At 39.1% G+C, this 27,267-nt stretch overlaps 1 protein-coding gene across 1 annotated transcript in view; it reads left to right on the forward strand.

The window, feature by feature from the left end:
• Nucleotides 1-242: 242 nt before the first annotated feature.
• The window catches only part of prkcha (protein kinase C, eta, a), a 28,363-nt gene continuing 1,338 nt past the window's right edge, over nucleotides 243-27,267 (forward strand). Inside the window, exons 1-12 of the mRNA XM_013276303.3 lie at nucleotides 243-924; nucleotides 7,428-7,491; nucleotides 11,591-11,738; nucleotides 11,834-11,868; nucleotides 11,975-12,057; nucleotides 15,559-15,688; nucleotides 15,780-15,913; nucleotides 16,015-16,146; nucleotides 17,299-17,472; nucleotides 19,728-19,882; nucleotides 23,444-23,582; nucleotides 24,202-24,390. Of these exons, the coding sequence (XP_013131757.1) occupies nucleotides 574-924; nucleotides 7,428-7,491; nucleotides 11,591-11,738; nucleotides 11,834-11,868; nucleotides 11,975-12,057; nucleotides 15,559-15,688; nucleotides 15,780-15,913; nucleotides 16,015-16,146; nucleotides 17,299-17,472; nucleotides 19,728-19,882; nucleotides 23,444-23,582; nucleotides 24,202-24,390 (1,734 nt within the window). The 5' untranslated portion in view covers nucleotides 243-573. The remainder of the gene's footprint in view (nucleotides 925-7,427; nucleotides 7,492-11,590; nucleotides 11,739-11,833; nucleotides 11,869-11,974; nucleotides 12,058-15,558; nucleotides 15,689-15,779; nucleotides 15,914-16,014; nucleotides 16,147-17,298; nucleotides 17,473-19,727; nucleotides 19,883-23,443; nucleotides 23,583-24,201; nucleotides 24,391-27,267) is intronic.

Below are 27,267 nucleotides of genomic sequence, written 5' to 3' on the forward strand. Positions count from 1 at the left end.
TTATAAATTAGAAACTCGGACTCTATAGTGCACGATAAGAGCAACAAGGGGCGATATTTCATCACAGAGTGAAGGACAGGTGAACCACCACAACACCTTCCAAAAACAGAGTGTTGCATCATGGTCTATATAGTACCAGACTCCTTTTTCTAAACGAAGAACTACAATGCAACCACGTGACACACCAACCCGACAGTGACAGGTTGAGAGGTTTGCTGATGTGTGTGTGTGTTTGTGCGCGCTGTGTGTCATAAGTTATGCGGAACTTGTGCCTCCTCGCCAGCATGCTGTTGCTTCCTATTTACTGAAAGCATTTGAAGCAGGTTCGCACCGATACTGCGCTGCAGCTTTTTGCGCTCACAGTAAATGCGCTGCACAGACGGTCAGCACAAAAACTTTTAGGTCAGGATGAGCTGACACCAAGAACTGTGATCAGATTTGGTCGTTGTTGACCTGAAGTGAACGTGAATGACTTTTTCTACATATTGTTTTTAAAATATTTTTTTTTTTATTTGCCTGCTGTTTGCTTCTTTTTTATCTTTTTAACTTAGCGCATATATAAGCTTAGTAAACATGAAGTTTAACGGGTATCTAAAGCTCCGGATCGGCGAGGCGGTGGACCTGAAACCGACTACCTTCTCCCTCCGCCACTCTGTCATCTTCAACAAGGCTCCTCCAGCCATGGACCCCTACATTGTGGTGAAGGTGGACGACTACAAAATTGGGCAGACTCACACCAAGCAGAAAACCAACATGCCCACGTACAACGAGGAGTTCTGCCTCAACGTGAATGACGGCAAACAGATCGAGCTGGCTGTTTTCCACGACACTCCAATCGGATATGATGACTTTGTGGCCAACTGCACCATTCAGTTCGAGGACCTCATCGAAACTTCCAACACAGGGGAGACTTTCGAGGGATGGGTAAGTTTTAGGGTTCACTTGTTTTTTTTGTTTAAGTGAAACTGTCATTTAATGGATGTTTAAGTGTTATTTCTTCCATTTAAATTTAGACCATCCTTTAACCATAAACATGGGTGGATTCGTCTGTCAGGATGCCCTGGGGCACAGATGTGCAGCTGGCCACACACCACTACATACACCACACAATATGAGAGCAGGCCTGTGGTCTCATACTGAGAACAATGCCTAATAATAAGAAGAAGAAGAAGAAAATGTTTTTATTATTAAAATACACACACTAGACCTTAAAGCAGAGTTTACTGGTTCAACCCGGAGCCAAAAATGCCTCAGATCCAATGATAGTATGATGGCATTTCCTGCCATCATACATTGCCTTGGAAAATTAAATAACAGCCAGAATCAATATACCTGAAGGTCCAATACCAAAAATACTAATATTTCCAGCAAGATCACTCACATCACTTACAGCTGCCACATACCCAGACATGAACCAGTTCCTGTTTGCTGGAGCAGTAACTGACCCAAAGTTTCTTCCTGTCCCATCTCATGTAGCGTTATTGTAGTATATGTATGAGAAATAATGCAAAGGAACAGACCTTTACAATTCTTTATAATGCAGAAACTTTAGTGTCAAAAGCTCTTAAATAAATTTCTAACTGATCCACTTTTAGTTGGTAATGTGACATGGGCCTACTGGTCACAAACGTATGAATGGCTTAATGGGAACATATACTTTTATTCTTATTTTTTGTCAGGTATATATACAATTTAAATTGCATATTCATGTTAAATATGAACAAGGCTTTAACAATGTTAAAAATGCATTATAGAGACAGCTTTGAATTAGGGAAGGGAATCAGAGAGTAACTCAGAAGCTAGTCTGATATTATTTTGATACATTGCCCACAATAACATTTGAATACAGTATTCTGTGTAACTGAAGGAGAATTTTTTTTAATAGGTGAAAAGCTGGAATTTTATATTCGGTTTGTACACTGTGCTGTCACATTAGTGTATAACTGATTAGTTGAGTGAATTCTCAGCTGGATGTCCACCATCTTTACTAAAGCTTCTGTGCATTTTACCCTCATTCATTTGCGTAACACCCCCCCAGTGTGTCTGTAATTGCATGGCAAAAAAAATGTATTGTAATTTTTTTTGACCCACCTGTTCTGTGAATGCTAAATTTTTACTTTTTGCAACAAAGGTGTTACAGAGATTTCTTTATAGTCATCGCCAGGCCTACGAAGCCAAGCTACTGTTGTCTTGCTGTCAGTATATATGTAAACATTTCAGTAAAACAGTGTTCTTCAGAAGTCTTACTGACATTTAATTTACTCTTGTCAGCAAATACCATGCTAGCTTTGTTAGCTTTGGTTGTTCCTGACAGCAGACCTTTCACATGTCAGTCATGCATTGTATGCCGATTAACTGAAGCATGTACAGGAAAAAAGCTGTACATGTGTTTTTTGCAGCTTGTGACTGAAAGACTTAATTGACCGAGGATGAGAAAACAAGCAATGCAAAGAGCATTCATATTTACAGATCAGTCACATGTTGCACATGTTGTTCATGCGCTTATTCCCGATTAGAATTTCTATTTGAGAACGAACAAACCAGCGAACAAATGCAAAAATAAATAAGTGCTGCTCACAGGCGCTTGGTGCTTCTCTTCAGCAGGGTTTCTCAAAGCTGGCCAATCAGACAAGTGTGCTTTAAGTCAGTTTTTTTGTTTTGTTTTGTTTTACTTGACAAGGGTACCTTTTCTGAATTTAAAGTCCCAGAATCAAAATATGGACCTTACGATGAAAAAATCATCCTATATTTTCTAATCCTGCTTAAATTAATAATTTCTTCTACCCAAACCAAAGCAATTTTAAGACAACGCTATAAGACTGATTAAAAATGTAGTTCCAGATTGATTTAGGGTAAAAAAAGCTAACGTCTAAAGCTGCATTCACATTAGGCACTATTTTAACTTCACTTCAGAGCTTTAATACTTTATTAACAGTGTTTTAGAGCAGGTTTAGAAGACAAAGCCTGTTATTAAGCTCAGGGCGCTGTTCACTACACGCCTCAGTGTGTGACTAGTTTTGCCTATTTATGTGCCTGAAAACAATAACACCATCCCATCTGCACTGAGGTCCTCCCTGCTTCTCTATAGGAGGAGGAAGAGGTTTAAACAAACTCCAAGACTTATTTACTGATTTTCTTAGGCAGCATAAGGTGCTGGGTCAAGAACCTCTGTCATAAATGTTGCTCATGCTGCCTTAGAATTGTTATTAGCAGCAACCATGGTCACAAACCACACATGTCACTGTAGTGGGGAGGTGTTAATTTTACTTATAAAGACCTGCTAACTCACAAGCAAATACAGAGAATTACCCAGGCCTGCACGAGATGCCTCTAGAGACATGTATTTTTATAACTTCCACACGTCTGCTCTCAGCCAGTTTACAGAGTTTCACAGTTCACGAACTTTGTCGAGTGAGGCGTAAAAGAAACTTTGTCCAAAGTTTTGTTGCTATAATACCATATATGCACAGTTTTCAGTGGAAAAAATGACCTCATGAAAGCTTAAATTAAAGCCTTATGTGAAGTACCACAGTAGTTTCACTGTTATTTAGACTGAAACACAAAAAAGTGCTTCTTGAAACTGGAGTTTCCCTGTTCAGACTTACTCTCATCCCTTCAGGACTATAAGCCACTGCAGGTGTGAATGTAACCTGAGCCTGGCCTTTACGCTGTCTCTGCACTTTCTCATTACATCATAGCACATTAGAAACAAATGCCTCATAGAGTCCATTTAACGTGGCGGTTTTGGTAAATCAGCAATAATATGCAAATTGCAATATAATGCAATGGTGCTATAACTTACAGTAGTTCTCTATCTCACATTTGGAAACAGCTCTGCCCTTGCACAGAGGTTAGTTTTTTTTTATACACAGATATAAATATATATGAGCTTCATTACACCTTAACAGCAGAATAACTAATAAGGTAATTTACTGATTTTCGTGAGCAGTGCATGTATTCATTGGCAAGAATCAGCATACTTTAGAGTCCCCTGAGAGTCGCGTTTGTAGAGAGAAGCATGACTTTCAAGACTGCTTTTGCACACATTTACACCAAGACCCCAAACGTGTAGGGGAAGTGGTATGAAAGTGGAGCTTGGTCTGCAGTTTTAGAAGAAGTGGCTGGTTAGTGCAGCTGACTTTCTCACTTCAAGACACAAATTGTAAGCCGTTATCCGCTAGATCTGAACTGTGAAGGCTTTATGGGCTTTGTTGTGCAGAAGAAGTGCTGGGCTGGTTTGTTTCACATGAGGCGCAAGCCTCCACACGCCCACACTGCTGTTTATCAGTCTTCTCACCAGGCAGCTGATCACCTCTCTCTCTTACTGCTAAAATAATTACTCTCAGTTGGCTTGTGTTCAAATGCTTTTTTTTCGGTGTTGCCTTTTTTCTCTCTCTCTTTTTCTCACACCTTCTTGTGTCCAGGAAAGTAACCTCCACAAAACTCTTCGTGTCTTTTCTTCTGGCTTTTACTGGACTCAAAGCACAGCTTAAGCACAATTCTTCAGGAAGTTACTCAACTCCTCCATTTAACCCAAAGGCGTTCAGAGACATTTAACATGGCATTTACACACACACACACAAGCCCAGCTCCTTTGACTCCCACCCGCTAACAGTACCCAGCACTACTTTGTGATGTCTTTCAATGATTATTCGCTTGTTTAGCTCCTGTTTATTTTATGTGTTTGCTCTGATCAGTCTTGAAGTACTTGTGGATGTGTTCATGCAGTGGTTTTTGAGGGTTACAAGCTATGAAACTAAAAGTGGGTTAAATGTGGCCCCTCAACATTTTCCACCACTGATTATTGTGCTGCTCGCTTGGCTGAAAAAGGGACCCTACCCTGCTCCCGTTTACAAAAAAAGAAAAAGAAACTTCCCTCTCTATGATGTAGCATTCAGTTGTTCTGCTTTTTAACTGCACCGTCTTGCTGTCCTTTACCTTTACCCACAGTTATGTGAGATTACTTTAAGGTCGGTATAAAAAAATGTGCGCTTGCACAGCTTGCAATGGTTCCCTTTCTAAAGTAAGTAGAAATGTCTGGATGCCCTGAAATAGATTCGAAAGTCAAACCAAAACCTTGTTATCACAGATTTAATTTTCTGTAGCACCACAGCTCTTTATGTGTTTGTATAAAGATAAACAATATGGATACCTCCTTTAATCTGCCCATCTGCCCACTTGAGCTCTGTCACTCAGTGAGAGGGAAACAAATTCTAACCTCTTAATGTATTGTAGTTTTTTGATTATTATTAATAATATTTATTTATTCGCTTAAACTAAGCAGCAGTCAAAAAGGCAAAGATAACATAACACAAACACACACACAGGGGAAGTTCTCACAGTGGACAAGTCAAACCTGTCGTCTAGACTGTAGATTGAGACACAGGATATGAGTGGCAATTGAAAAGAAAAATGAGGTTTCTTCACTTCTTAACTGAAATGATCTTTTTTTTTTTTTCATTTTAAACTTTTACACCAAGTCATTTTTTTTTTTCAGAGCTTACTATATATTTATACTCTCTGTGTCATCGTCTGGTTTGCCGTCAGTATTTTCCAGGAAGGGTTTATGTGTATAAATAGAGCTTTGCTCAACCATACGGTGACATAAATTTCCATCCAGTGGTTGCTGCAGGAAGGAAGTATCTCTTTCTGTCTGCTTGTCTCTGTCCACCTTTAAAGAGGCCATCTTATATATGCAGATGGTGATGCTGTTAATTATGATTAAACAGCTTGGCATCACTGTCGCTGTAAGTAGCCTGACCTGTCAGACCTGCCAGGCCTGCTTTGTTGTCTTGCAGTCCCAGTGTCCAGATTCCTGCGACAGTATGTACACACTGAAGAATGACACAAAAATGTCGTGCCATACTTGTGAGTCTGGGATAGTACACCGGAAGGACTCGAGCTCTATTTTCAATGCTATTTAAATCAAAACGCTCTTTGATCTTATGGCTGTTTCTAAATCTCTAATATTTTTCTATAAAATTTTAATAAAATTTTGTATAAGTATGAGGTAATGTATTTCTCCTACACTTTAAAATCTAAGGCAACGTTTGGGCATAAATATCGCAAAAATTATGAAATATAAGAGGTAAAATTTTGAATACACTAAGAGGCATTATAAATGCAACAGTGTAACATTTTCATATATTAAGATCTGATCCTGATCCCTGCTTGCCTGTAGCAGTCATGGGATTAGGGACAGGGTCTTGTATGGGACTGTGAAACGGAGCAAACTGGCCTTGTGAGATTACTCACATAAATTCAGCTTCAGCTTTGCTTAATTGCCTTGCTATATTTATGTGTATGTATGAAAAACTGTACATCAGTACAACTCTGTGTGTGTGTCTGTGTGTGTGTGTGTATATATATATATATATATATATATATATATATATATATACACACACACATAATCTGTTGGGGCATCTTGCCTTTATTAGTAAGTGAAGATAGACAGGAAATCAGAAAAGGCACACAGCAAAGGGCCACAGGTCGGCCTCGAGCCGGGTCGCTGCTTTATGGCCATGTGTCATGTGGTTGCCTGCTTACTCGCTGAGCTAAATCGGTGCCCCAACCCCATTATATTTTACACTCGACCTGAATTTTAAGACTCTTCCAGGACAATGTGTATTCCTACTAAATGGGTCATGGAAATAAACGATATGCATATTTACTGATATTTTAGGGGTTTTTTTGCTATAACGTCATACTTGCTCAGTCCAGCACAGAAGATGATTGTAATGTAAATAGTCAAGAATTTCATGTTAAAAACTGTTCTGCATGTTTTATTTTCCATTCGTGTGGAATACTGTTTACATTTATTTAGAAAATTTAGACTAGTTTTTATATTCTAAAATGTAATTTCTTTTTTGAATCATTTAAAGTTATTTTTCGTCAAATATGACACTTTACAGGACTCTTCACTTTTTTTTCCCCATATTGTAACCAGCCAATACTTAGTCATTTTGATGTATCTGTGCCAAATTACAGACCCTGATTCATTTTTATGGTGAGAGAGGCTCTTTAAAGGTGTTTTAAGGTATACATGCTTTGCCTCAGATTTCAAGGCAGGAAAAAAAGGCCTGAGAGTGGGTGGACGGGCTTTTCAAAAAAAAAAGAAGAAGAAAGAATTCACAGTTTTGGTCATATTTGTTTATTATATATGACCAAAAGCATAAAAATTTCAGCCATATCAGAGGTCACTGAGCAAAAATCTTCTAAAAATGTGATGATTTGAGATTGAAGGATCAAAGTGTATATAAATGGCTGATTTGCCATTTGTTTAATATTAGTAAGCTAGTTTGGTTTGGATATCTCTGCTTCTAGACAGATACTTTAGAACTGTGTTTCACTGTGGCAGTTGTGTGTTTCAGTTTTACTTTCTGGGCACAGTGAAATCATTTCGTGTCATGTCTTTGAATCTGCAGATGGACTTGGAACCAGAGGGCAAGGTGTATGTGCACATCACACTCACTGGATCTTTCGTAGATGGTATGTATGCCACGCACAGTCTAGTTGTTCTCCTCGTGCCTACATGTCAACACCCTCCAAGAACAACATAACAACAATGCCAGCTATTTAAACAATTCCAATGTGTTACCGTCACCCTTATTCTACTGTGAAACTCCACTTGCCCTTATGAATAATGATTATCTGACTCATTAAATACCAATGTCTGTCAATGCAAAGGCTCTGATAGCAGTTGCCTTGTTTACTCGATCTGCTTCGCGAAAAACAAAGAGAAAAATGTTTGCCTTTTTTAGATGTCGACACCAAGGCGCTAACTTATGTACAAACTCTTTCACCAATGAGACAAGGCCATTTAAATGAGATGAGTGGGAAGTGATGGTGCAGGACTGTTAAAGCAGAAGTTGATTAAAAAAAACATCGGGCTACATTCTCTGTTGTTCCTATCAGTTTTCTCATGTAGGTCTAAACAAGGGTTCTCCTAATGTTCTTCCTCTCACGTTCTTCCCTTATTGAAATAATCCACGTCCAAAACAGCTGAATCAGAGGCTTTCGCATCATTAATGTCATCGACCTCAAGGAGGATGCAGATAACCACAAAACATCCAGTTCTACATATCAAGCTGATATTTTGTGATAGGGTAGAACAGTGTGGTTGAAATCATTTTTTTTTAACACCAAGACTGTACATCATCGGCAAATGTATGCCACCTCACACAAGTTCCCAATTAATTAATTCTCAGATCAAACAAGAGCCTACAGTCAAGAAAACACAGAAATGCTTAAAGTTGTGTGAAAACAAAGTACACCTTTACTACTTCTCTAGAAATTACTAGGGTAGCAGCCAAGTGCCGCTCATCAAATTGACTTGATTAACTGATCATCAGCATGTATGACCAGCTTTATAAAAGCAGATTTTTGGGGGGAAGTTTGCTTCTGTGGAGTATTCAGGTGTGTGCTGAAATAATGGCAAAATCCTCCCAGGAGTGAACATCTGAGCAAAATTCACCCTGACTGTCCAATGCTCAGAAAAACTGCAAAAAACCCAAGAACTACATCTCAGACTTCACAGACCTCTATCAGCATGTTAAGTGTTAATAACAGCACAGTTAGAAAAAGACTGAACAAGAATGATGTGTTTGGAAGGAATGCCAGGTGAAAGCCTCTTCCCTAACAAAGAATATAGTAGCTCATCTTAGGTTTACAAAGGGGCATCTGAACAAACCAGGAGACTTCAGGAACTATGTTCTTTGGACAGACAAGACCAAAGTGGAGATGTGTGGTTATAATGTACAGTAGGGAGGCCAACAACTTAGCAACTTAACAAAACACAGTCTATCAGAACAAACACCTCACAACAACTGTCTAGCACTTTTGAGGAGTGATGATTTTGGCTTGTTTTGCAACTATGGGAACCTGGGCATTCTGCAGTCACTGATTCAACCCTGAACTCCTCTGTAAACTATTTTAGAGAGAAAAAGTGGGTGAATGGTTAAGGGTTAGGTTTAGGACGTTATGTTTAACCTAACCCAACCTAACCTAACCAAACCAGCAAATCTATAACAGAACGGCTGAAAAACAAAAGAATTAGGGGGTGCAATGGCCCAATTGAATTCCAGACTTCAACCTGATTGAAATGTTGTGCCAGGACCATAAGAGAGCTGTGCATGAACAAATACCCACAAACCACAAACCTCAGTGATCTGAAGCATTGCTCTAAAGAAGCCAAAATTCCTCCACAATGACACGGTAGACTAATAAAATCATACATAAGTTTCTGCTGTTACAGGTGGTTTTTGAGTCACGGTGTGTTCTATTTTGACAGAATTGCAAGACTTTCTCACGTTTTTAAGTTGGAAAGTCTCACTTTGCTAAATGACAGCATATCACAGTTTGACTTAACTGAACATTGATCAGTGTTACAGTATATAATTATTGCCCTGTTCAAGTTAGCATGCTCTTTTTTAAGCAAATGTTTTAAAGAAAAAACTAAAAAAATTCAGGTTGTGCATAGAGAGGCATTCCCCAAGAATCAGTGCTTGGCCCCCTGCTTTTCTGCTTTTCAATTGTTTCTGAATGGCCTGCTAGCTACCAGCTTCATGCAGAGAACATTGCAATCTGTGGCAACGACATAATCATCACGTATTGAATTTAAGATGTTTATATGCGTTTCTTCATTCGAAAAAAATAAATTAAGAGAAGTAATGAAGAAATGGGGAAGCCAATCGTTTTACATTCTTAGGAATAAGTTTAGATTCACACCTCGAGTTTGATAAACGTGTAAAGAACAATACAACCAATCAAGAACCATCTGTCACACATTGTCACATGTTTAAAAAGAGATACAATCTACTTAGCTTTGAGACTTTTACTTGTTTGAGTTTCTTAAATAAGTCTACAATTATAAAAAAGATTCTGGCCACAGAGTCTCTTTCTTGATGTATACATATTCAATGACAGGACCGTAACAGAGTGGCCAAGAGCACAATGAATAGGAACAAACACCACATCAAATACATAAATCTAAATTAAGATGTTGTGTATTTTCAAGAAATACCTGTCGCCCGTGGAGCGCACTACCACCTGAAATCAAATGATTTACATTAAAGGTAAAGGGTTGATTAAAAGAAAACCAAGCTGTAGATATATATTTTTTTCTTTTTACAAAATTTATTTTCAGTTAAGACATTCTGTTATTTGTATCTCGTTTCAGTTCTGGGTCTGTTTTTTCTATGTAGGTTTTTTGTGCATTCAAGAGATGAAAGGTGTATATTTTAATGTAATATCCACTTTGTAAAAGCCAAATATATGTGGGGACAAAATATGTGTAGTGTGTATATTGGGCTTTGCAGTATATGTAGAGGCTCTTACTCTGAAATGAACGCCCTATGTGTTGTTTGCAGGGGTGGGGTGTGGGCTCAGCAAAAAGATTTCCGTAATGCATGTGTAATGCTTGTGTGGTTTTTCATTTTGCAGATTTCTTTACTGACTTTCATTACTTAGGTCTAAACACACAGTTACACAGTGTAGATGTTCACAGCAATGTTTGTTGACAACTGTAGACTCTTTGTCTCTTTTATTCTGCCTTCCTTTCAAAGTCTTGTTTGATCTTTGAGAGATGAATTTATTTATTTATTTAATAAAAATAAAATAAATTATTGTGACTCATGCTAGGGTTATATGATATGGGAAAGAAGTCATGTTTTAATAGTGTCAGGAGTTTTTATTTTTAGTTATGGAAAGTTCTTTGTTAGACTTTTTTTTTGTCTAGTCAGTGTCTCTCTGTTACGTTGGCTTAAATGGTTACAAATAGCTAATACCAGACTGTTCTTTTGTATTCTAAATATCATTCAGAAATGCCAAACATTTACTTGTTCCAGCTTATCGAGTTGATAATTCAGTTTTTGGGTTTTTTTTTGCTTGTTGGTTGTTTGGGTTTTGCTTTTGGTCTGCTGGTTGGGCAAAACTAATATATCATAGATGCCATCTTGCCGTTCATGGAAACGATGACGGCAATTTTTTACATCATTTGTGAGACAGTTCATCAGTTGATTGAAAGATAAGAGGATTGAGAATAATTCATCCTAAAAATAAAAACGTTGTTTTTTTTACAGTCCCTGGGAGTAGTCCTTGAACTGTGAGAGATAACAGTGTCTGCTTTTAGCTGCTAATAGTTCCACCTTTTTCTTGCTTGTCCATACACTGTAGTGGGTGTGTAGAGGACATTTTTATGTGAGAGTGGCTCCCTGCTGTGGCCAGAAATATCCCGCTAAAATCTGTCAAAATGAACCAAAGAAGTAACCCAGACACCCCCTCGCTAAAATCACAAAACCACACAGACTGTAATGCAGCACCATCACATGTAACTGTCAGATACAGTTAAATAGTATGTCATCAAACTTCAAATCTAAAAGAACCACACAAATCACAAACTGTTCAATTGATGAAAATCAGTGATGTTGAGCTGAAATATCCTCAGAGTTGAGCAAAACCGCAGATTTTAATGATTCACTTTTCAGATTCAAGTATAAATAAAGAGTTTATACCCAGAGTTAGTGTGTCGAGTTCACGCACTTCTTCTGTGCTTTTTATGTTACAAACTTATGTTCTTGCTTGTTTCCAGATGAGGCCGTAGTGAAGAATTTCAAGCAGTTTACAAGGAAGCGGCAGGGAGCCGTGAGGCGAAGGATACACCAGGTTAACGGGCACAAGTTTATGTCCACTTTCCTCCGTCAGCCCACCTTCTGTTTTCATTGCAAAGAGTTCATCTGGTGAGAAAGTCACGCATGGGTGATACAGCGCTGGCAGCGCATATCTGTGTAGAATGTAAACTGGATCTAACTGTGTTCTCTTTTTATGATAATAGGGGTGTTTTTGGAAAGCAGGGTTACCAGTGTCAAGGTAAGTGGAACTTATTTTTCTCTTTCTGCCTTTTACCACAGTTGCCTAAACACACCAGTGGGAGTTATGAATCTGTCATTGAGTGGTTGTCTTGTCTTTTTTTCAGTGTGTACCTGTGTGGTGCACAAACGATGCCACCAGCAGGTCGTCACTGTGTGTCCACGCATGAAGAAAACAGCAAAAGAACCGGTAACGGCAATTTCACGACACACTAATACACTCTCAGCAGCATGTTTACTTCTAAATACTTGTTCTCTTTACAGATTTTTTTTTTGTTCATTTAAATACAGAATGTCAAAAAAAAGAAAAAAGCACCCTCCCCCTCCTACACACACATTCACACACGCATCTGATTAACACCTGCTGTGATCAGTAGGCTGTTTCCTGTTTCTATATTCTGTCTAGGCTGGTCACTGAGGCAGAACACTGTACTGCACTATTATTTTCCACATATGAACACTATAAATTTTTATGCTTCTATAAATACATCCATAACAGTTTTAGCAGTTTGAATGCAACTATGTAGCTTAGTTTTGTTGTATTTTGCTGAATATTACAAGTTTCGCTTCCCTAAATCTGACAGGATAATAAAAATTTATACGCTAAGCATGTTTATTTTTAATACACCATTTACAAATTTAGTAATTATAGTATAATCATCATTATATAATTCCTTTAGACTTATTGTCTCTTTTATGCTATGTTCCTTTAAAAGTCTTATTTGATCAGTAAGTGACAGAGTAATTGACTGAGTTTTTTTTTTTGTTTGTTTGGGTTTTTTTTTTAAGAAATTAAACATTATTGTAAGTATGAGGCATATTGTCAAAACAGATGAAATTCTTTTCATGGAAGGTACTTGTACTTTTTCTTCTTTGGAGCTCCACAGGGTAGTTGTCTGGGTCCATTACTTTTTTTCTTTACATGCATGGAAACATTATTAGACAGCATAAATTTGTGTTACTGTAGTTACACAGATGCTAGACAGCATATTTCTGTAGAGCCAGGCGACAATGTACTGAACTCATTCACCACTGGTTGGCTGACTTTAACAAATGGATGACTGCAAATTTTTTAAAATTAAAGATAAAAATTTTGCTTAGTCCTAAAATAAAATGTGATCTGCTCATTTGTAAATTAGGAGCTGACAGAATAAAACCACAAGTTAAGTCTTAGGATCATTATTCTGATGCGAGCTTTAAGCTTCTTCCATTTCAGGAAGATGTGTCTGAGAGTACCAGACTCACCATGAGTCTGAAAAACTTGTTCATGCATTCATTTCCTGTGGACTGGCTTGAATTTTGAATGTATTTATTTAAAAGGGACAGTGCATATTAAGAATGAACCTTCTTGCATATTTGCATATAACCTTCTTGCATACAAACAGTTTTTAGCTGTAGTCCCTGACAGGGCAGACAAAAGATAAATAACAAAGAAAATTAAAACACCATCAGACAGCGTACAACAATATAGTCCAGACAACAAATACATAAAATCCACAGTACAATAAGAAAACACAGAACAACAAATAAATATAAGCACATACGGCATTAAAGATAACACACATTAGTATAAAATGAATGGTCACATATCTGGTTCCTTTTGCGCCATCATTTGAGATGAGTTTTAAATGTGTTTAAGGAAGTATATTCTCTTATTACAGCTGGAATCTTATTCCAAATCTCACTACCTTTAAATGATAACAGCTTTTCACTACATATTATATGTCTAAAAGGTATTGCACAGTCAGGTAGAGGCTCTGCTTAGTCGTCCGCTAATGTTTGATTTTAATACTGATGAACTCACACAAGTCGGGTGGAGCAAGTTCATGCAGGATCTTAATAAACTGAACAAGCAAACTTAGTTTTTTTTGTTTGTTTTGTCTTGTTTTTTGCTGCAATGCTCTTTTTGTTGGACTTCCCAAAAAGATTGCAAGTAGGCTGCAGCTTACTCAGAACTTGACTGTAAGGTTATTAACTAAAACAAATAACAGAACACATCATTCCAGTTTCTGAGCAGAGCTACAATGACTTCCATTATCTCACAGAACTGATTTTAAAATAAAACTTCTTTTCCCTTTATAGGGCACTCATTAAAATACATAGAAATTCAAAATTTCAACCCTCGAGTGTTATTGGAGCGTATTACAGGGCGTTTTTACTTGTAGGATGTTTTTATCTTGCAGATCAAGGTCAGTGAAGTTAACATAGTAACATTCCAGTTCCTCATACATTTAAAGGAACATTAGTTTATGAACATTTTTATTGATGCTCATTGGCAGTTTCCATAAATTTAACAAACATAGCAAAGTACAGCCCTGTGTAGACACAAGCAACTGCTTCCCAGTACCTGCAATAAGATCATGTGGCTAAACATTTAAACTTTTCTTCAAAGATAAAATTTAATTCACTGAACTGAGCACGTGTACACATCCCACTACAGGTTGTGCTATCCTAGAGCATGGCACTTATGTAAAAGAGGCAAGTAGACAGCTCCACAAACATGAGTACATCTTTGAGTCAATGTCCTGACATTTTCCAAGTTTGTAGGAAAACAGAAACAGTAAAAAAAAAATAAAAAAAATACTGACATAGAAATTGTAACTGCATAACAAAAAGTAAGGATTGCAATTATAACTACTCATTTTTATTACACTTAATTTAATCAAACTTAAATAAATCACAAATATTGAATTACTAAATTAATTTTAGCATTATTAAAGCTTCCAATAAAAATAACCATTAATATATGCAATTCAAGTATAAATTTTAAAAAAACTGCTATGTCATAAGATGATCAAATATTTTACAATATCTAGCCTTAAAAGTCTATAAACAGGTTGAATTTCTTACTATAGCTCTGTATAATAATATATACGAAATTGTGGAAAGATCTAAAATAGTATTTAGTATCACTGCTCTACGTTTAAAATAGAGTGTGGGGTTTTGTTTTGTTTTCTAAAACCCCCCCCCCAAAAAACCCAAATATGGCTCACTAGATCCACCTGGTACATGTCTAAAAATTGCCTGTCACTTCCACTAGTTTTAAGTAAATAGGGCATATGATCAAATTAGGGTTCAATTTTATGCCACAAAATTCACTAATTTCTAGAAATCCAACACATTGAGTTTCTAGAAAACAACACCCATCCCAACATTTAGAAGAGCTAGTGACGAGCGAAAGTTTGGAAACAGCCTACCTCTACAGATGATTTGAAGAAACACTTAAAAAATACATCTCTTTTAATCTAGCGCTAAACTAGTGCTATAATTCCACTGTAGAGTCGCACGTAATCTGGTAGATACAGAAGATAGGCATATATTATTCATCAACATATTGGCCTTCTGCTTTTATTACTTCCAAGATTGTTTGTTTTATTGTATATTTCTCTGTTTGTTTCACAGGATTTTATTTATGATTTAATTTTCATTATGTGTTATTTTTATGTCTGTGTTTGTGGTTGTATATGTGTGTGTACATATGTATTCTGATGGGTTGCTTGTTTGTTTAAATGTTTTAATATGTAAGTGACTTTTTTTCTCATATGTTTTTATACCTGCGAAGCCCTTTGAACCTCTACGTGTGATGTTGGCCTGTGCAAATAAAACTGAGTTGAACTGAATATGCATTGTGGACGATAGTGTTGCAAAGCAGTTTTACAGCTCGTAATTACCGTGTGCCCTCTTTCTGCAGCCTATAAATCAAGGTTTCAGCATCAACATCCCTCACAAGTTCAACATGCATAACTACAAGTCGCCCACCTTCTGTGACCACTGTGGCTCGCTGCTGTGGGGGATTGTCAGACAGGGGCTGCACTGTAAAAGTAAGACTCGCATCAGCATTCATGTCTCAATATCTGCATCCAAAAGTTGTCTTTCATATAGAGTCACCGTTTCTGTGATTCCTCTCTTCAGTCTGCAAAATGAACGTCCACATCCGGTGCAAAGGCAACGTTGCTCCCAACTGTGGGGTCAACAGTGTGGAACTGGCCAACAAGCTCGCTGAGATGGGTCTGCAGGCAGAAGGACTTGCCAAACGGAAATCAGTGGTATAAACATCTGAGTTTTCCAGAATAACGGAACAGTTGTAAATCCTAATCACAAACGTGAGTGTAATCAGAGAAATGTCTTTTTCTCTTTGCATTGACAGATGAAAAATGCAGAACAGACGAGGAATCCATCTGAGAGGAGGGATTGTACGGAAACTCAGCAGCAGTTGCCTCGGCTAGGAATTTCAGACTTCACGTTCCTTCAAGTGCTGGGCAAGGGCAGCTTTGGCAAGGTAGGAATGACATAATAAGATTATAGGAAGTGCTCTGTGCACTTAGTGTAATGATGAACATTGGCTCATACCGGACAAAAATGGATTAGAGGAGCTTAATTCTAACATTTGACTAATAAAACATTTACATGACCACAAAAATTTACAACTGGCATTAAAAAACACTGAATTTTGATTTCCATATATTGAAAAGTGAGCGAACCCTTTCACCAGTGGCTAAAGAGATTCAAAAAAATGCTTCTGACGTGTTATCTGTGCGAGAGTGTGTGTTGTTGAAATGCCTTCCCCACATTAACAACTGAGGTCTCAAAACGGTCACTTAAAGAGGTTAAAAGCTTCAATTATGAGTCCAACATTTGCAAATAGAGATGGTTTAAAGGGCCAACTGCAACATGGTGGCTTTGTGGTTAGCATTGTTTCCACATCAAAACCCACACAGAAGGCCAAAACGCTTCTGGGTCGGTTTTAGCATGCTTGTGCTGGCTTCTTCCTCCAGTTTATCTCGCCATCGCAAATGTCCCGTGACTGTTCCTTTGACCGATGCACAGACTTACCCCGGGCACTGCACGATTGCTGCCCACTGCTCATAATATCAAGAATGGTAAAGTAGATAAAAAGCAGAGAATTAATGTCCCTGCAGGAATTAATAAAGGGACTCTATTAACCCTGACACAAGAAGAACCTCACTGTGTCCCTTAAGCTTGGACAGTCCGTGATGCCAGTGGGAAAATGTTTTTGGCTGATTTGTTTTTGAAGATCAATGTAGCACAAGTACCATAATTTTTGGAGTTTTTATGTGAATTTAAGATATCTCACAAGATAATATCAGAATGGCTGCTCTGCAGATTACTGCACCACCTTTTGTAAAGCCTGTGGAAGGAAGTCCTGTTCATTTAGGCATCATTACAATGGGACTTTCTAAATAGCGCATCAGTCCAATTGATAACTAATGGAAACTGGTGTCAAAAAAGACACTTTTAGCAATTACTAAATTTACGTTTACTTGCCAGCGCTCTAAATGGTTAGTGGGTGTTTCCGGGAAAGACTCTAAATCCTGTCACCGTCAAGTTTAGCACATTTTATTAGCAGTTAAGCAAATCGTTCACTTTCTCACGTGGTTTTTCCTGTTACTGTGTTTGTGTTACTCTTCAGGTGATGCTGGCGAGATTAAATGGCAGAGATCGGGTTTTCGCGGTCAAGGTGTTGAAGAAGGACATCATTTTGCAGGATGATGACGTCGAGTGCACCATGACAGAGAAGAGGGTGCTGTCACTGGCCCGCTGTCATCCGTACCTCACACAGCTGTACTGCTGCTTCCAGACACCGGTCAGTGAAAGCATGGCACACTTCTTTCACATAAACTCATTTGTGCATTTTAGCCCTCTTCACTTATGAGAAGCTTTCAGCCCGTCTTAAATGGCTGAAGATTATGATAATGATGATGATGATGACATTTCTGCTGAAAAATAGAAGGGGATGTTTTGGCTCATGATGTCTGTGTCATGCACAGATCTTCCTTATGAGTGCTTTAGAAATGTCGTGGCCTCATATGACCTTATTTTCATTTTTACTGCTTTGCTTACCAGTAAATGATCCACAGGACTGGTTCAAGTAAGGGTCATGGCACTCAGGCACACCCTACTGTCAGTTTCTGATTCTAAATATAAATAGAATAATATGGGTCTGTTTCCATAGATGTCAGTGCATCAAGTGGTCAGAAGGTGGCAGCAGTTCCCCAATCTTATGTCTGCTTGTTCCTGGCACAAGCCAGTGAATGACGCTTGACTGACAGAGCTGTTTTTCTGGCTCAGACGGGATATTTCTAATCTGCTTTGGCTGGTTGAACCACGACTGATTGAGATCGAAGTTTAGTAGCACCAAATAAGGGCTCAGTGAGCTTGCTGCGTAAACAATTTCAAACCCACACAAAACAATGCAACAGTTATTGTTCCACCAGAACGCCCTGTTTTATTTAGCTGCCTGTCACTTGCTTCCTGAGAAAATACTTAAAAGCACCTTTTATTATACCAGAAGTGTAAAATCGTTCTATATTTTGGTAATAGAGTCATTCAGTTACACACTAATACAACAAAATCACGGTGCAAGGGACAACTAGCAGCACTTTCTGCATGGCATATAGTTCCATTTCACAATAATGCAAAATAAAACATGCAAACATGTTTTTTAGAGATGATATTCTTAGTCACAAAAATGAAGAACATTTAAGTCAAATTTAATGCTCGATTTGGCAAATATGAGAAGAATTGTGTTCATACCAGAACACAATTCTGCTATTGATACTTTAATCAAGTTGACACATTTTGCTAACTATATGCATATTTTTCATTTTCAAGGCCCACTTTGTTAGGTAGACAGATTGCCCTGGAGTAGTCTTCAGATTTTGTTTAAAATGTAAAAAAAAGCATTTAAATCGCAACAATTCTCGATGTAATGATTTTTTGTTGCTACAGATAAGCAAAAAAAATTCAAAGTAATGAAAAAGAGATTAGTATCTCATTTCATGTGACTATGCTTGCAAGTTGCCGTGTTCACATAGTTGTTTGGTTAGTCCGATATGAGAACCTAACCCTAACCACGACTCCTACCTGCAAGCAGGGATCAGACAGTCGGCATGCTCCGGCATGAATGCTGCAAGTACTGTATTAATGAAAAGGCTATATTGTTGTAGTTTTAATGTGTTATGTATATTTTAAACATAAACTGAATCTGAAGCAGAGAGTTTAAGAAGTGGGGTTGTGTTAATGTGTACTTCAGATCATCTAAAGTGCTAACCAGGAAATTGGTAGTAATAGATAGTCAGAGTGTTCGTCAGGTTCCAGGATGAATGGAGAAACCCTTTGGATAGCAAAACTTTGGAAATCCCAGTAATCACTATATTGGCAAATTAGAGAGCTGATCCAGGAAGTTGCGTATATTCTTGCTTTTATGTTTGAGCAGTTATCTATGGAGGGGTTTAGTATTGCAAAGTAAGTTGTTACACCAGATCTTTGATGGCCTCACAAGTCAGTTTGACTCGTAATAAGACAGAAAAACCCAGAGAGATTTCTTTAAAGATACATTCAGTTGCACTGCAGGACCACACAAAGAGTGCTCCCTACTTTGCCTGTGCAGCACGTCCTTATTAGACATTATACGTGCAAAAAGGAAAAAAAAAAACAGACCTCTCTAAACCACAGGCCAGTAAAACAGAGTCAGCTGTGCCTCAGTACCCAGATCACTTCAAGAGGCAGATCTCTAAATCATGTCCTACTGCAGTCTTTTCCCCAGGTTCCCATTTTGTAGATCATCTATCGACCATAGCCTGTAATGAGAAAGAAAGAAAGATTTATGAGTTAGATTAGGGGTTTTTTTGCTAACTTTAAGCTGCAGTTGGTTGCACAGGAACACATTATACAGGCATCTGAAGTTAATGAGAAGCAGCCATGTAACATCCTTGAAGCAGCCTCAGCATGTTTGCGGTCGTTGCTCCTTGGACTGCTTAATAACATGGGAGCTTCTGTGTGCCCAGTGGGGGTTTTGTGTGCACACGTGTAAATGTCATCTCCTAATTCTCATTGCAGGACCGTCTCTTTTTTGTGATGGAGTTTGTGAACGGCGGCGATCTCATGTTCCACATCCAGAAGTCCAGGAAGTTCGAAGAAGGCAGAGCCCGTTTCTACACAGCCGAGATCACCTCTGCTCTCATGTTCCTGCACAGCAAAGGCATCATTTACAGGTATAAACACATAAAGCAATCGAACTAGCCTTTATAGCGATACCTCAGAGCTTACTACCATAGTTTACTATATTTTAAAAAAAAAACTATCCTAACTTTAATATCATAAAGAGTGGAATATTACTGCAAAGACACTAATTATGCAGTTTCTTCTCTTGGATGTCGTAATCAATTTATTATCAAGAGGAAACTGCATATATGATACATTAATCATGTAAAGTACTACATGGCTGTGAACACTCAATCAGAACATTGCAATCCTGAGACCCATACATCAGGTTAAAGAAGACTGCCGCTGAGAACCATCCAATGAAAATGTGCTACCAAGCATACTTGCAGGTTTAATGAGAGTTTGCTTAATTCATGCATTAAGCGGAGGGTGTGGAGGTTCTCCCCCAGGAAGCACTCCATTTCCTGCACTCTGATTCATCTTTATGCACCACTTTTGCCTTTTCGCCATCAATTTATGTTAAAAATGTCTTTATTTATAAAAGGCAAAATCCAAATTTCAAGTTAACCTTAACCTTTAACCTTGAATTTGATAAGTTTTAATGACGCAGAAAACTCTGACAATAATGTTGCTTCATAGCAGCCTCCCCCGCTTTTCTGTTCTCAATCGCACATTTTGTTTGGGGAAGAAACCTCATTATTCTCCCCTTTATCACCTGCCCACATCGTGATAAATCCATTAATTTATGGGAGATTTTAATCTCTCGTGTGTGCAAATGCAGAAAACACACATATTTGTGTTTATGCATGTATCTCATCCTGAGCTGTGATAATGTTGTTACATTTTAGATTCCTGAGAATTCTCATCTCTGTAGAAACACAATGTGTCCACACATGTCTGGCTCTGTGACAGAACGCCAGCTTTTACCAAGAATTATGAATAGATGAGCCAATAACGATCCCCCTTCCCCAGCTTCTAATAGCTACATATATTCAGAGACCTTTTTTTCGGACTTTCTGCTCAAGGAGAGTTGAGTGGGAAATCTTTTGGCGTCCTGCCAGTACACAATGAAAAAGTAAAGGGAACATCAGTAAATCCTTATACTTAGTAGTATATCTGAGTCTCCTTTCAGCATGCACCGCATAGCATGACAGCTAGCTGAAGAGGTTGCATGCACCTTGCGTGCTATAACTAAAAAAGTAAAAAGCATCCAGAATAGTAACTCGCACATCAGGCAAGTGTGGGAAGAATAAAATTGTAGCCTTGGTCCTTGTGTTATGTAATATGCGTGTCTTTTACATTGTGTGTGGGGGGTTTGGCTTCAGGTAAAGCCTTTAAAGCTTTGAAGCTTCTCAGTCAACGCCACAGTGTGTCCTTGTGTTTCCTGTATTTGTCCTTTAAAAGACATGTACAGTTCTAGAGGTTTCAGTTTGAGGTTTTAGACATGAATGCTCAGTTTTGCAGTCTGAATCCACACTGGCTGCTTCTAAGAGTGAGAGCACATTTCATGAGGAGAGCCAATTAAGTCCACAAGGGTTAAAAAGGCTGTATGGAGAACAGATGCTCAGTGTCATGCAATCCCATACAAAAGCCGTGCAATAAACACACGCTTTGTGAAGCCTGTTTTGAACTCCGCCAGGGAGGTGTTGTGTGTCTTTTTGTTTTGTCCTGACCCACATATGCAAAGAACAAGCCATTTCAAGACTGAACAAAATAGATAAAAAAGACTCCATTTTTTCAGGCATAGGTAAGCTGTGATATATATCGCATCCTTAGGTTGATGCATAACATTTTAGGAGCCTTTGATAATTTGATTAGACTCATTGTGGTAACACAATGAAAAAAAAAATGTTTGTGCGTCAGAACTTTTTCTGAACTTCCTCCTCTTTTCTTTGGAATCTCTTTTATTAGTGCAACTCTATCTCCTACTCAGTGACTCATTTTGCACCTCAGCATTTTTTTTCTGCAGACATCGCATTGTTTGACCTGTTTCCATCAAAAACAGTTCAGTCGTTTTCGCCCATGCACTGCAGCACTTCCATTTTCTCAGCTTTAGCAGGTGGAAAATGCAGGTAAACATTACAGTAAATTAAATCAAAGAGAGTACTGGCAGTAGTGACAACATTTGCTCTCCTGACATCGGCCAGAGTTCATGTGTGAAACTGGCTCAAGTCAGACTTGTCTCTCCCATGTGGTGAAGTCTTTGGATAAAGGAGCTTATACAGGATGATTAGGTGCAGTGAGTGATGTGTGGTTCTGTGTAGCTCAGAGATAAGAGGCGGTTAAATTTCCCACTGGACCCATTCATACTGAAATAACAACACTAATAGTCCAGGAAATGGTTTGGCAGTGTACAAACGATTATCAAGAAGCAATACTGGCCTTATAACTGGAAGAGCTCAGACACCCACTTAAAAATACTTTCGCTGGCTTCCAGTTTCCCAGTTTTGTTTTCCTAGCTGTGATAATCCCTAACACAGTCTGTGTGTACTTTGTGATGTGTGAGTGTCAGAGCTGCTCTCTTTGCCATGTTTTAGGCTGTGTGTGATCAGCACACATCACAATCGGCTTAAAATAGAGAACGGCAGACTAGATTAATCAAACCAAACTGGTTCCTGACCCTCAGTCTTTTACAGTCAGGCTTTCTGTATTTTGGTTTTTCTCATCCTCTTATGTATACATTAACAGCATCACTCTCCAGCAAGCCTCAGGCCATCTATGTAACACTGTCTGACGTTGAGTCACCTGATCACAGATTAGAGCTTAACTTCAGAGCCCACACTCGACAGCTGTAATCACTCTGTCAGCTGACATGAACACAGGACAGGAGATTTTTCCAGTGTTTGGTTTGGAGACATCCCCATGCACAGTCAGCAGAGAGGAAAATATTCCTCCAGATAATACATCTCAATTTTCTATTCCACTGATGTGGAAGGCATACTGTGAAGACGGTGCATATTACCAGTGAGTGGCAGAAAAAACAAAATGCATCTTTCTATCAAGTGGTCACATCTTACGTATTTTGCTTTAAGCTAAACCTGCTTCACAAAGGCAGAGCAATAAAATGGAATAACTGGGAGAAGAAGTTTTGCTTTTCTTGGGAGCAGAATAAACACAGACACTTTTTCCCTTGGTGTCAAATATGCAAGGGTTTGCTTTCATCCGTGTGAAGTGCATTTCGTCATCAGGGGGTGCACAAATGGCTCTGTGTGGTTCTCTGTGCACCATCCAGTTTGACTCCGTGCAGATGGTAAGCTACGAGGGCACCAACTACCAGTTGAGTCTAGCTACTTGGCCAGCCCATGTGTGTTTAACCCCAGCTCCAACGTTTTGTTTTTTTACTGGTTGCCAGTTAAGGGTCAGGGAGTTGTCCGTCAGTGTCTCTCTGCTATAAAAGTGTCACTGTCTTCAGAGGACTATTTCCTTTTGTCTCACCACAAATTTCTACCTTCCTCACATATAATTAGAAACAAGACCAGCAGGGTGCGACTGGAGTCTGAGCACTGAATTGGATTTTTGGTGGCTTATTTCAGGCTTCTGATTTATAGGTGCTGAATAACAGTCCCAGAGCAAATACCTCATCTATTTGTTCCTTTTGCCTTTCTTTTCAGGGATCTAAAGTTGGACAATGTTCTTCTTGACAAAGACGGTCACTGCAAGTTGGCAGATTTTGGCATGTGCAAGGAGGGCATATTTGAAGGTGTTGCCACGGGAACGTTCTGCGGGACCCCGGATTATATTGCCCCTGAGGTCAGTTTCTACCCCCTACGCTAACCAGCAGAAAACATAGTCAGCACTGAAAATAACAGATACTTCAGCTCCAGATTTATAATAGAACATTTCATATATTGAAGCAATGTTTACACATTTCCATTTTTAAGATGACACTAAAGAATAAACCTGGCCATCTTTAGCTTCCAGCAGCTCAGGTTCTCTGAGTTCATATGTTTAATTTCCATCACACCACCTCACTAAGAGCAAACATTGTGGTCGCTGCCCGGCACTTCAAGCTCCCTCCCTCTTGACTGGAAGGCAGCACACCTGTGAGGTCAGCTTATTGACTTGACAAGCCCAGATTTCCACCTCTTCAGACTGCGCCTTCAGAGGCGTGTTTGGCTTTCATAATGAGGAATTAAGATGGCCCGCATCCTCGTGTTTGAGAGCTTTTTCTCTAACCAAGAATGTGCATCTGCATTTATGAAAGGCCCCTTTGCTGCCCTCAACACTTACTCCTCAGTCTGTAGCTCCGCTAATCCAGCACATACCCCTAACTAAACTTCATAAAGTGGTTTTAAATTTGCTGTTGAGATTCTCATAAATCTCATACTCATGCTCAACTTCATTTTTCTACTCTGACATGTTTTCACAGATCCTGCAAGAGATGCTGTATGGGCCTTCTGTGGATTGGTGGGCCCTCGGGGTGCTGCTGTATGAGATGCTCTCTGGACATGCTCCTTTTGAGGCGGAAAATGAAGATGACCTCTTTGAATCCATCCTCAATGAAGAGATTGTTTATGCCTCTTGGCTCAGCACAGAGGCCGTGAATATACTGAAAGCTGTGAGTCTGCCAGGAGTAATATCTTTTATTCACATTTCTGCGGTCACCAGCAATAAAAATTTAATGATAAATGGAGCTGGGTGAAGGCCAGGTCTCACTCTTCTCAGACCAGCACCGTCAGATTGTGTTCGCTTTATACAATTGCAGGAAAGATCAGAACGGCTTTTTTTTAAACTCATGTAATGTGATAGAGGAAATCAATTTGTCAGTGGATTTGTGACGTCACTGTGGAGAAAACGGATGAGCATTTCCATGCCTGGATATTGTATAAGTAGCCAGATTATTGTCTGTGTGTGTGTGTGTGTGTCCCCTTCGGCCTGACTGACACCGTCTGACTGCAGAGTGAGTGGCAACCCCACACAGACTTCCAGCCAGCTGTTTGGCTGGGGTCTTTTACATAACTATATTAAGGCATGGTTCACTGCCCAGCCACAGCACACAAGCTATAAATACGACGGCACCTCCTCTCCATTCCTTCTCTCTCACACTGTTCTCCTCGTGTCCTTGTTGTTATTCCCGCATGGCTGAGGACGCACCAAATCAGTCTCCCCATGCCGATTTGTCATTGCCCCCCACTATCACACGTTACTGACTGGTGTGAGTGGATTTTAAACACTGCTGCTCTATTTTTACTGGAGGCAGATCCATTGCCAGGATCACCTTGTTCTTAAAAGCAAGTTCATGGAGCTCAGTTGTCAGGTTGTTCAAGGTCGTGTGAGATACGCTGTAGAAATGTCACGAGTTTGCGAGTCATGGTGAAAATACCTGAAGGCTGGTAGATGCAAATAGTCAGTTAAACTATCACATAGAGCTGAAACAAAGCGTTTTTGATCGCTTGTGTGACATCTTCAAAATGATTGCTTTGTCCAGCCCAGCATCAACACTCTAAAAGAAAAATAAATCTAAACTTCAATTTATATTGTTGTATAATAGCAAACGTTTAATTTCAGGAGCTGGAAGTGTTGAATTGATTTTTCTGCCAGCCGCCCGATTGATTGACTAAAAGTTTCAGCTCTAATATTCCCTGCCTTCCCGTCAACATCTTTTTTGCGAGTGTAGAGGAGAACGGCTTCTTCATGCAGAAATGCCCACATGGCAGGTCTGGCTCTGAGAATGGCACAACTGACATGCAGCCATGGAAAGATGGCATCAGCTTTAGTGGAATAGTTTTTCTTTGGTTTTGTGGTCAGTTTGCTCCTGAACTGAGTCACCCCTGCTACTCTGTCATGCTTACAGTTAATTCAAATTCAAGGACCATACTGGTGTCTACTGGTGTGGCTTTTTTCTTTTTTCAAACATGTTTTAATTCAGTAACTGGAAATAATGTCACCACAGCTGCAAATCCCTGAGTTTAACTGCTGTAACCTTTCATACTCATCATTAGCAGTGATGAGTATGAAAGGGACAAATGCAACATTTCAACAAAGCATGTTTTTGTCTTAAAGTACAGTCACAACCATGGGCTGATGCAGTTCAGTACATAGATATACAAAAGAAAAGCAACGGGTGAAAAGCCTTAGTCATCAGCGAGAAGTTTTGGCCTGCTTTCATGATCCATGAACTATAACTGCATCTCCCAATCAATCATGTTGGAGGTGTTATTGGCAGAGACACTGACTACAGCAGAGCGACACACATGCTGTTCATTATATAAAATTACGCATGGCAAGGCATCAGAGTTTCATTAGTCTCTATGAATCCTTGTCATTGTTCATTGTAGCTTGATGCTTTTGGGACACCTCGCGTGTTTTTGGGCATTGCCTCATCTGGCTCCGCAGCTTCTTCCTCATTCTCTTTGAGCTCAGTTTTGTTGAGACATGCAGTTTTGTTTAGGCAAAGTTTCTGGTAGTTAATATCGTTTAGAGCTGACACAGTGAGACGTATTAATCACTCCAGTGTCTTCAGGTTAATCTGAGCACTGTCACAATGGAGACGGGGACTCATTAGTTTGCTATGCCGGGTCTGAAGGTCACCAGTATCCCTGAGGGGCACACAGAGTCACCATGCAAGACGGTTTTCCAAAACAAGGTGGTGTTTTTTGGGGTTTTTTTTCTTTCTCTGACCTTGGTCAGAGAGAAACGGTTAAAGTTGAATGGGTGATTCACTATTGTTTTAATGAATACAACCCCAGGAAGTTGAGACACCTCAGCTGCACTTTACTGAAACTAGTTGAACTCTGGCCAACTAAGGCTTTGTGGGAGGAGCTTAAAACAATTCAGGGTGTGTTTTTTTTGTCAGTTGAGAGGGAGGGACTAACTGGATGAACTTGAGCCCTGTTTGGCATCCCTCCAGAGAAATCTAGTCTGATCTGGTGCTACACATTTCCCTATTTTGCACCAACCACACAGTCATGGTAAACAGAAAGCAAACTTTCTTTACATTCTGAAGTTAACTTAACAAAAATAATTTGGTATTTGGCAGCTCTTGCTAAGGTAAATGCATTCTCACATGATTTCCAAAACATGACATATTATACTGTGGTATTTATTTAACAGAACCTAAGCAAAAATCCCAAAACAGTGTGTGAAAAACTAGGTAGACCCTTATTGCTTCCATAGGAAATAAGAGGATAAGTAGCAGGCAGGTGCTGCTAAATCAACATTCGATTAATTATCTTTTTGTCAGGAAGTATAAGCTTTGGCAGTTTACTGCGCTGAACCATTCAGGTATGTGTCATCACATTGCCGAGGATGAAAGACATCCGCAATGGTCTCAAAGAAGTTGTTGAAGTTGCTGTCCATCAGTCTGGGGGAGGGTTACAAGGCCTTTTATAAGCAATTTGAAGTTCATCATTCTATAGAGAGAACGATTATTCACAAGAGGGAAACATTCAAGACCGCTGCCAATCTTCCCAGGAGTGGAAGTTGCAGCAAATTA

Source organism: Oreochromis niloticus, linkage group LG19 (assembly GCF_001858045.2).
Source record: "Oreochromis niloticus isolate F11D_XX linkage group LG19, O_niloticus_UMD_NMBU, whole genome shotgun sequence".
Taxonomy (NCBI): Eukaryota; Metazoa; Chordata; class Actinopteri; order Cichliformes; family Cichlidae; genus Oreochromis; species Oreochromis niloticus.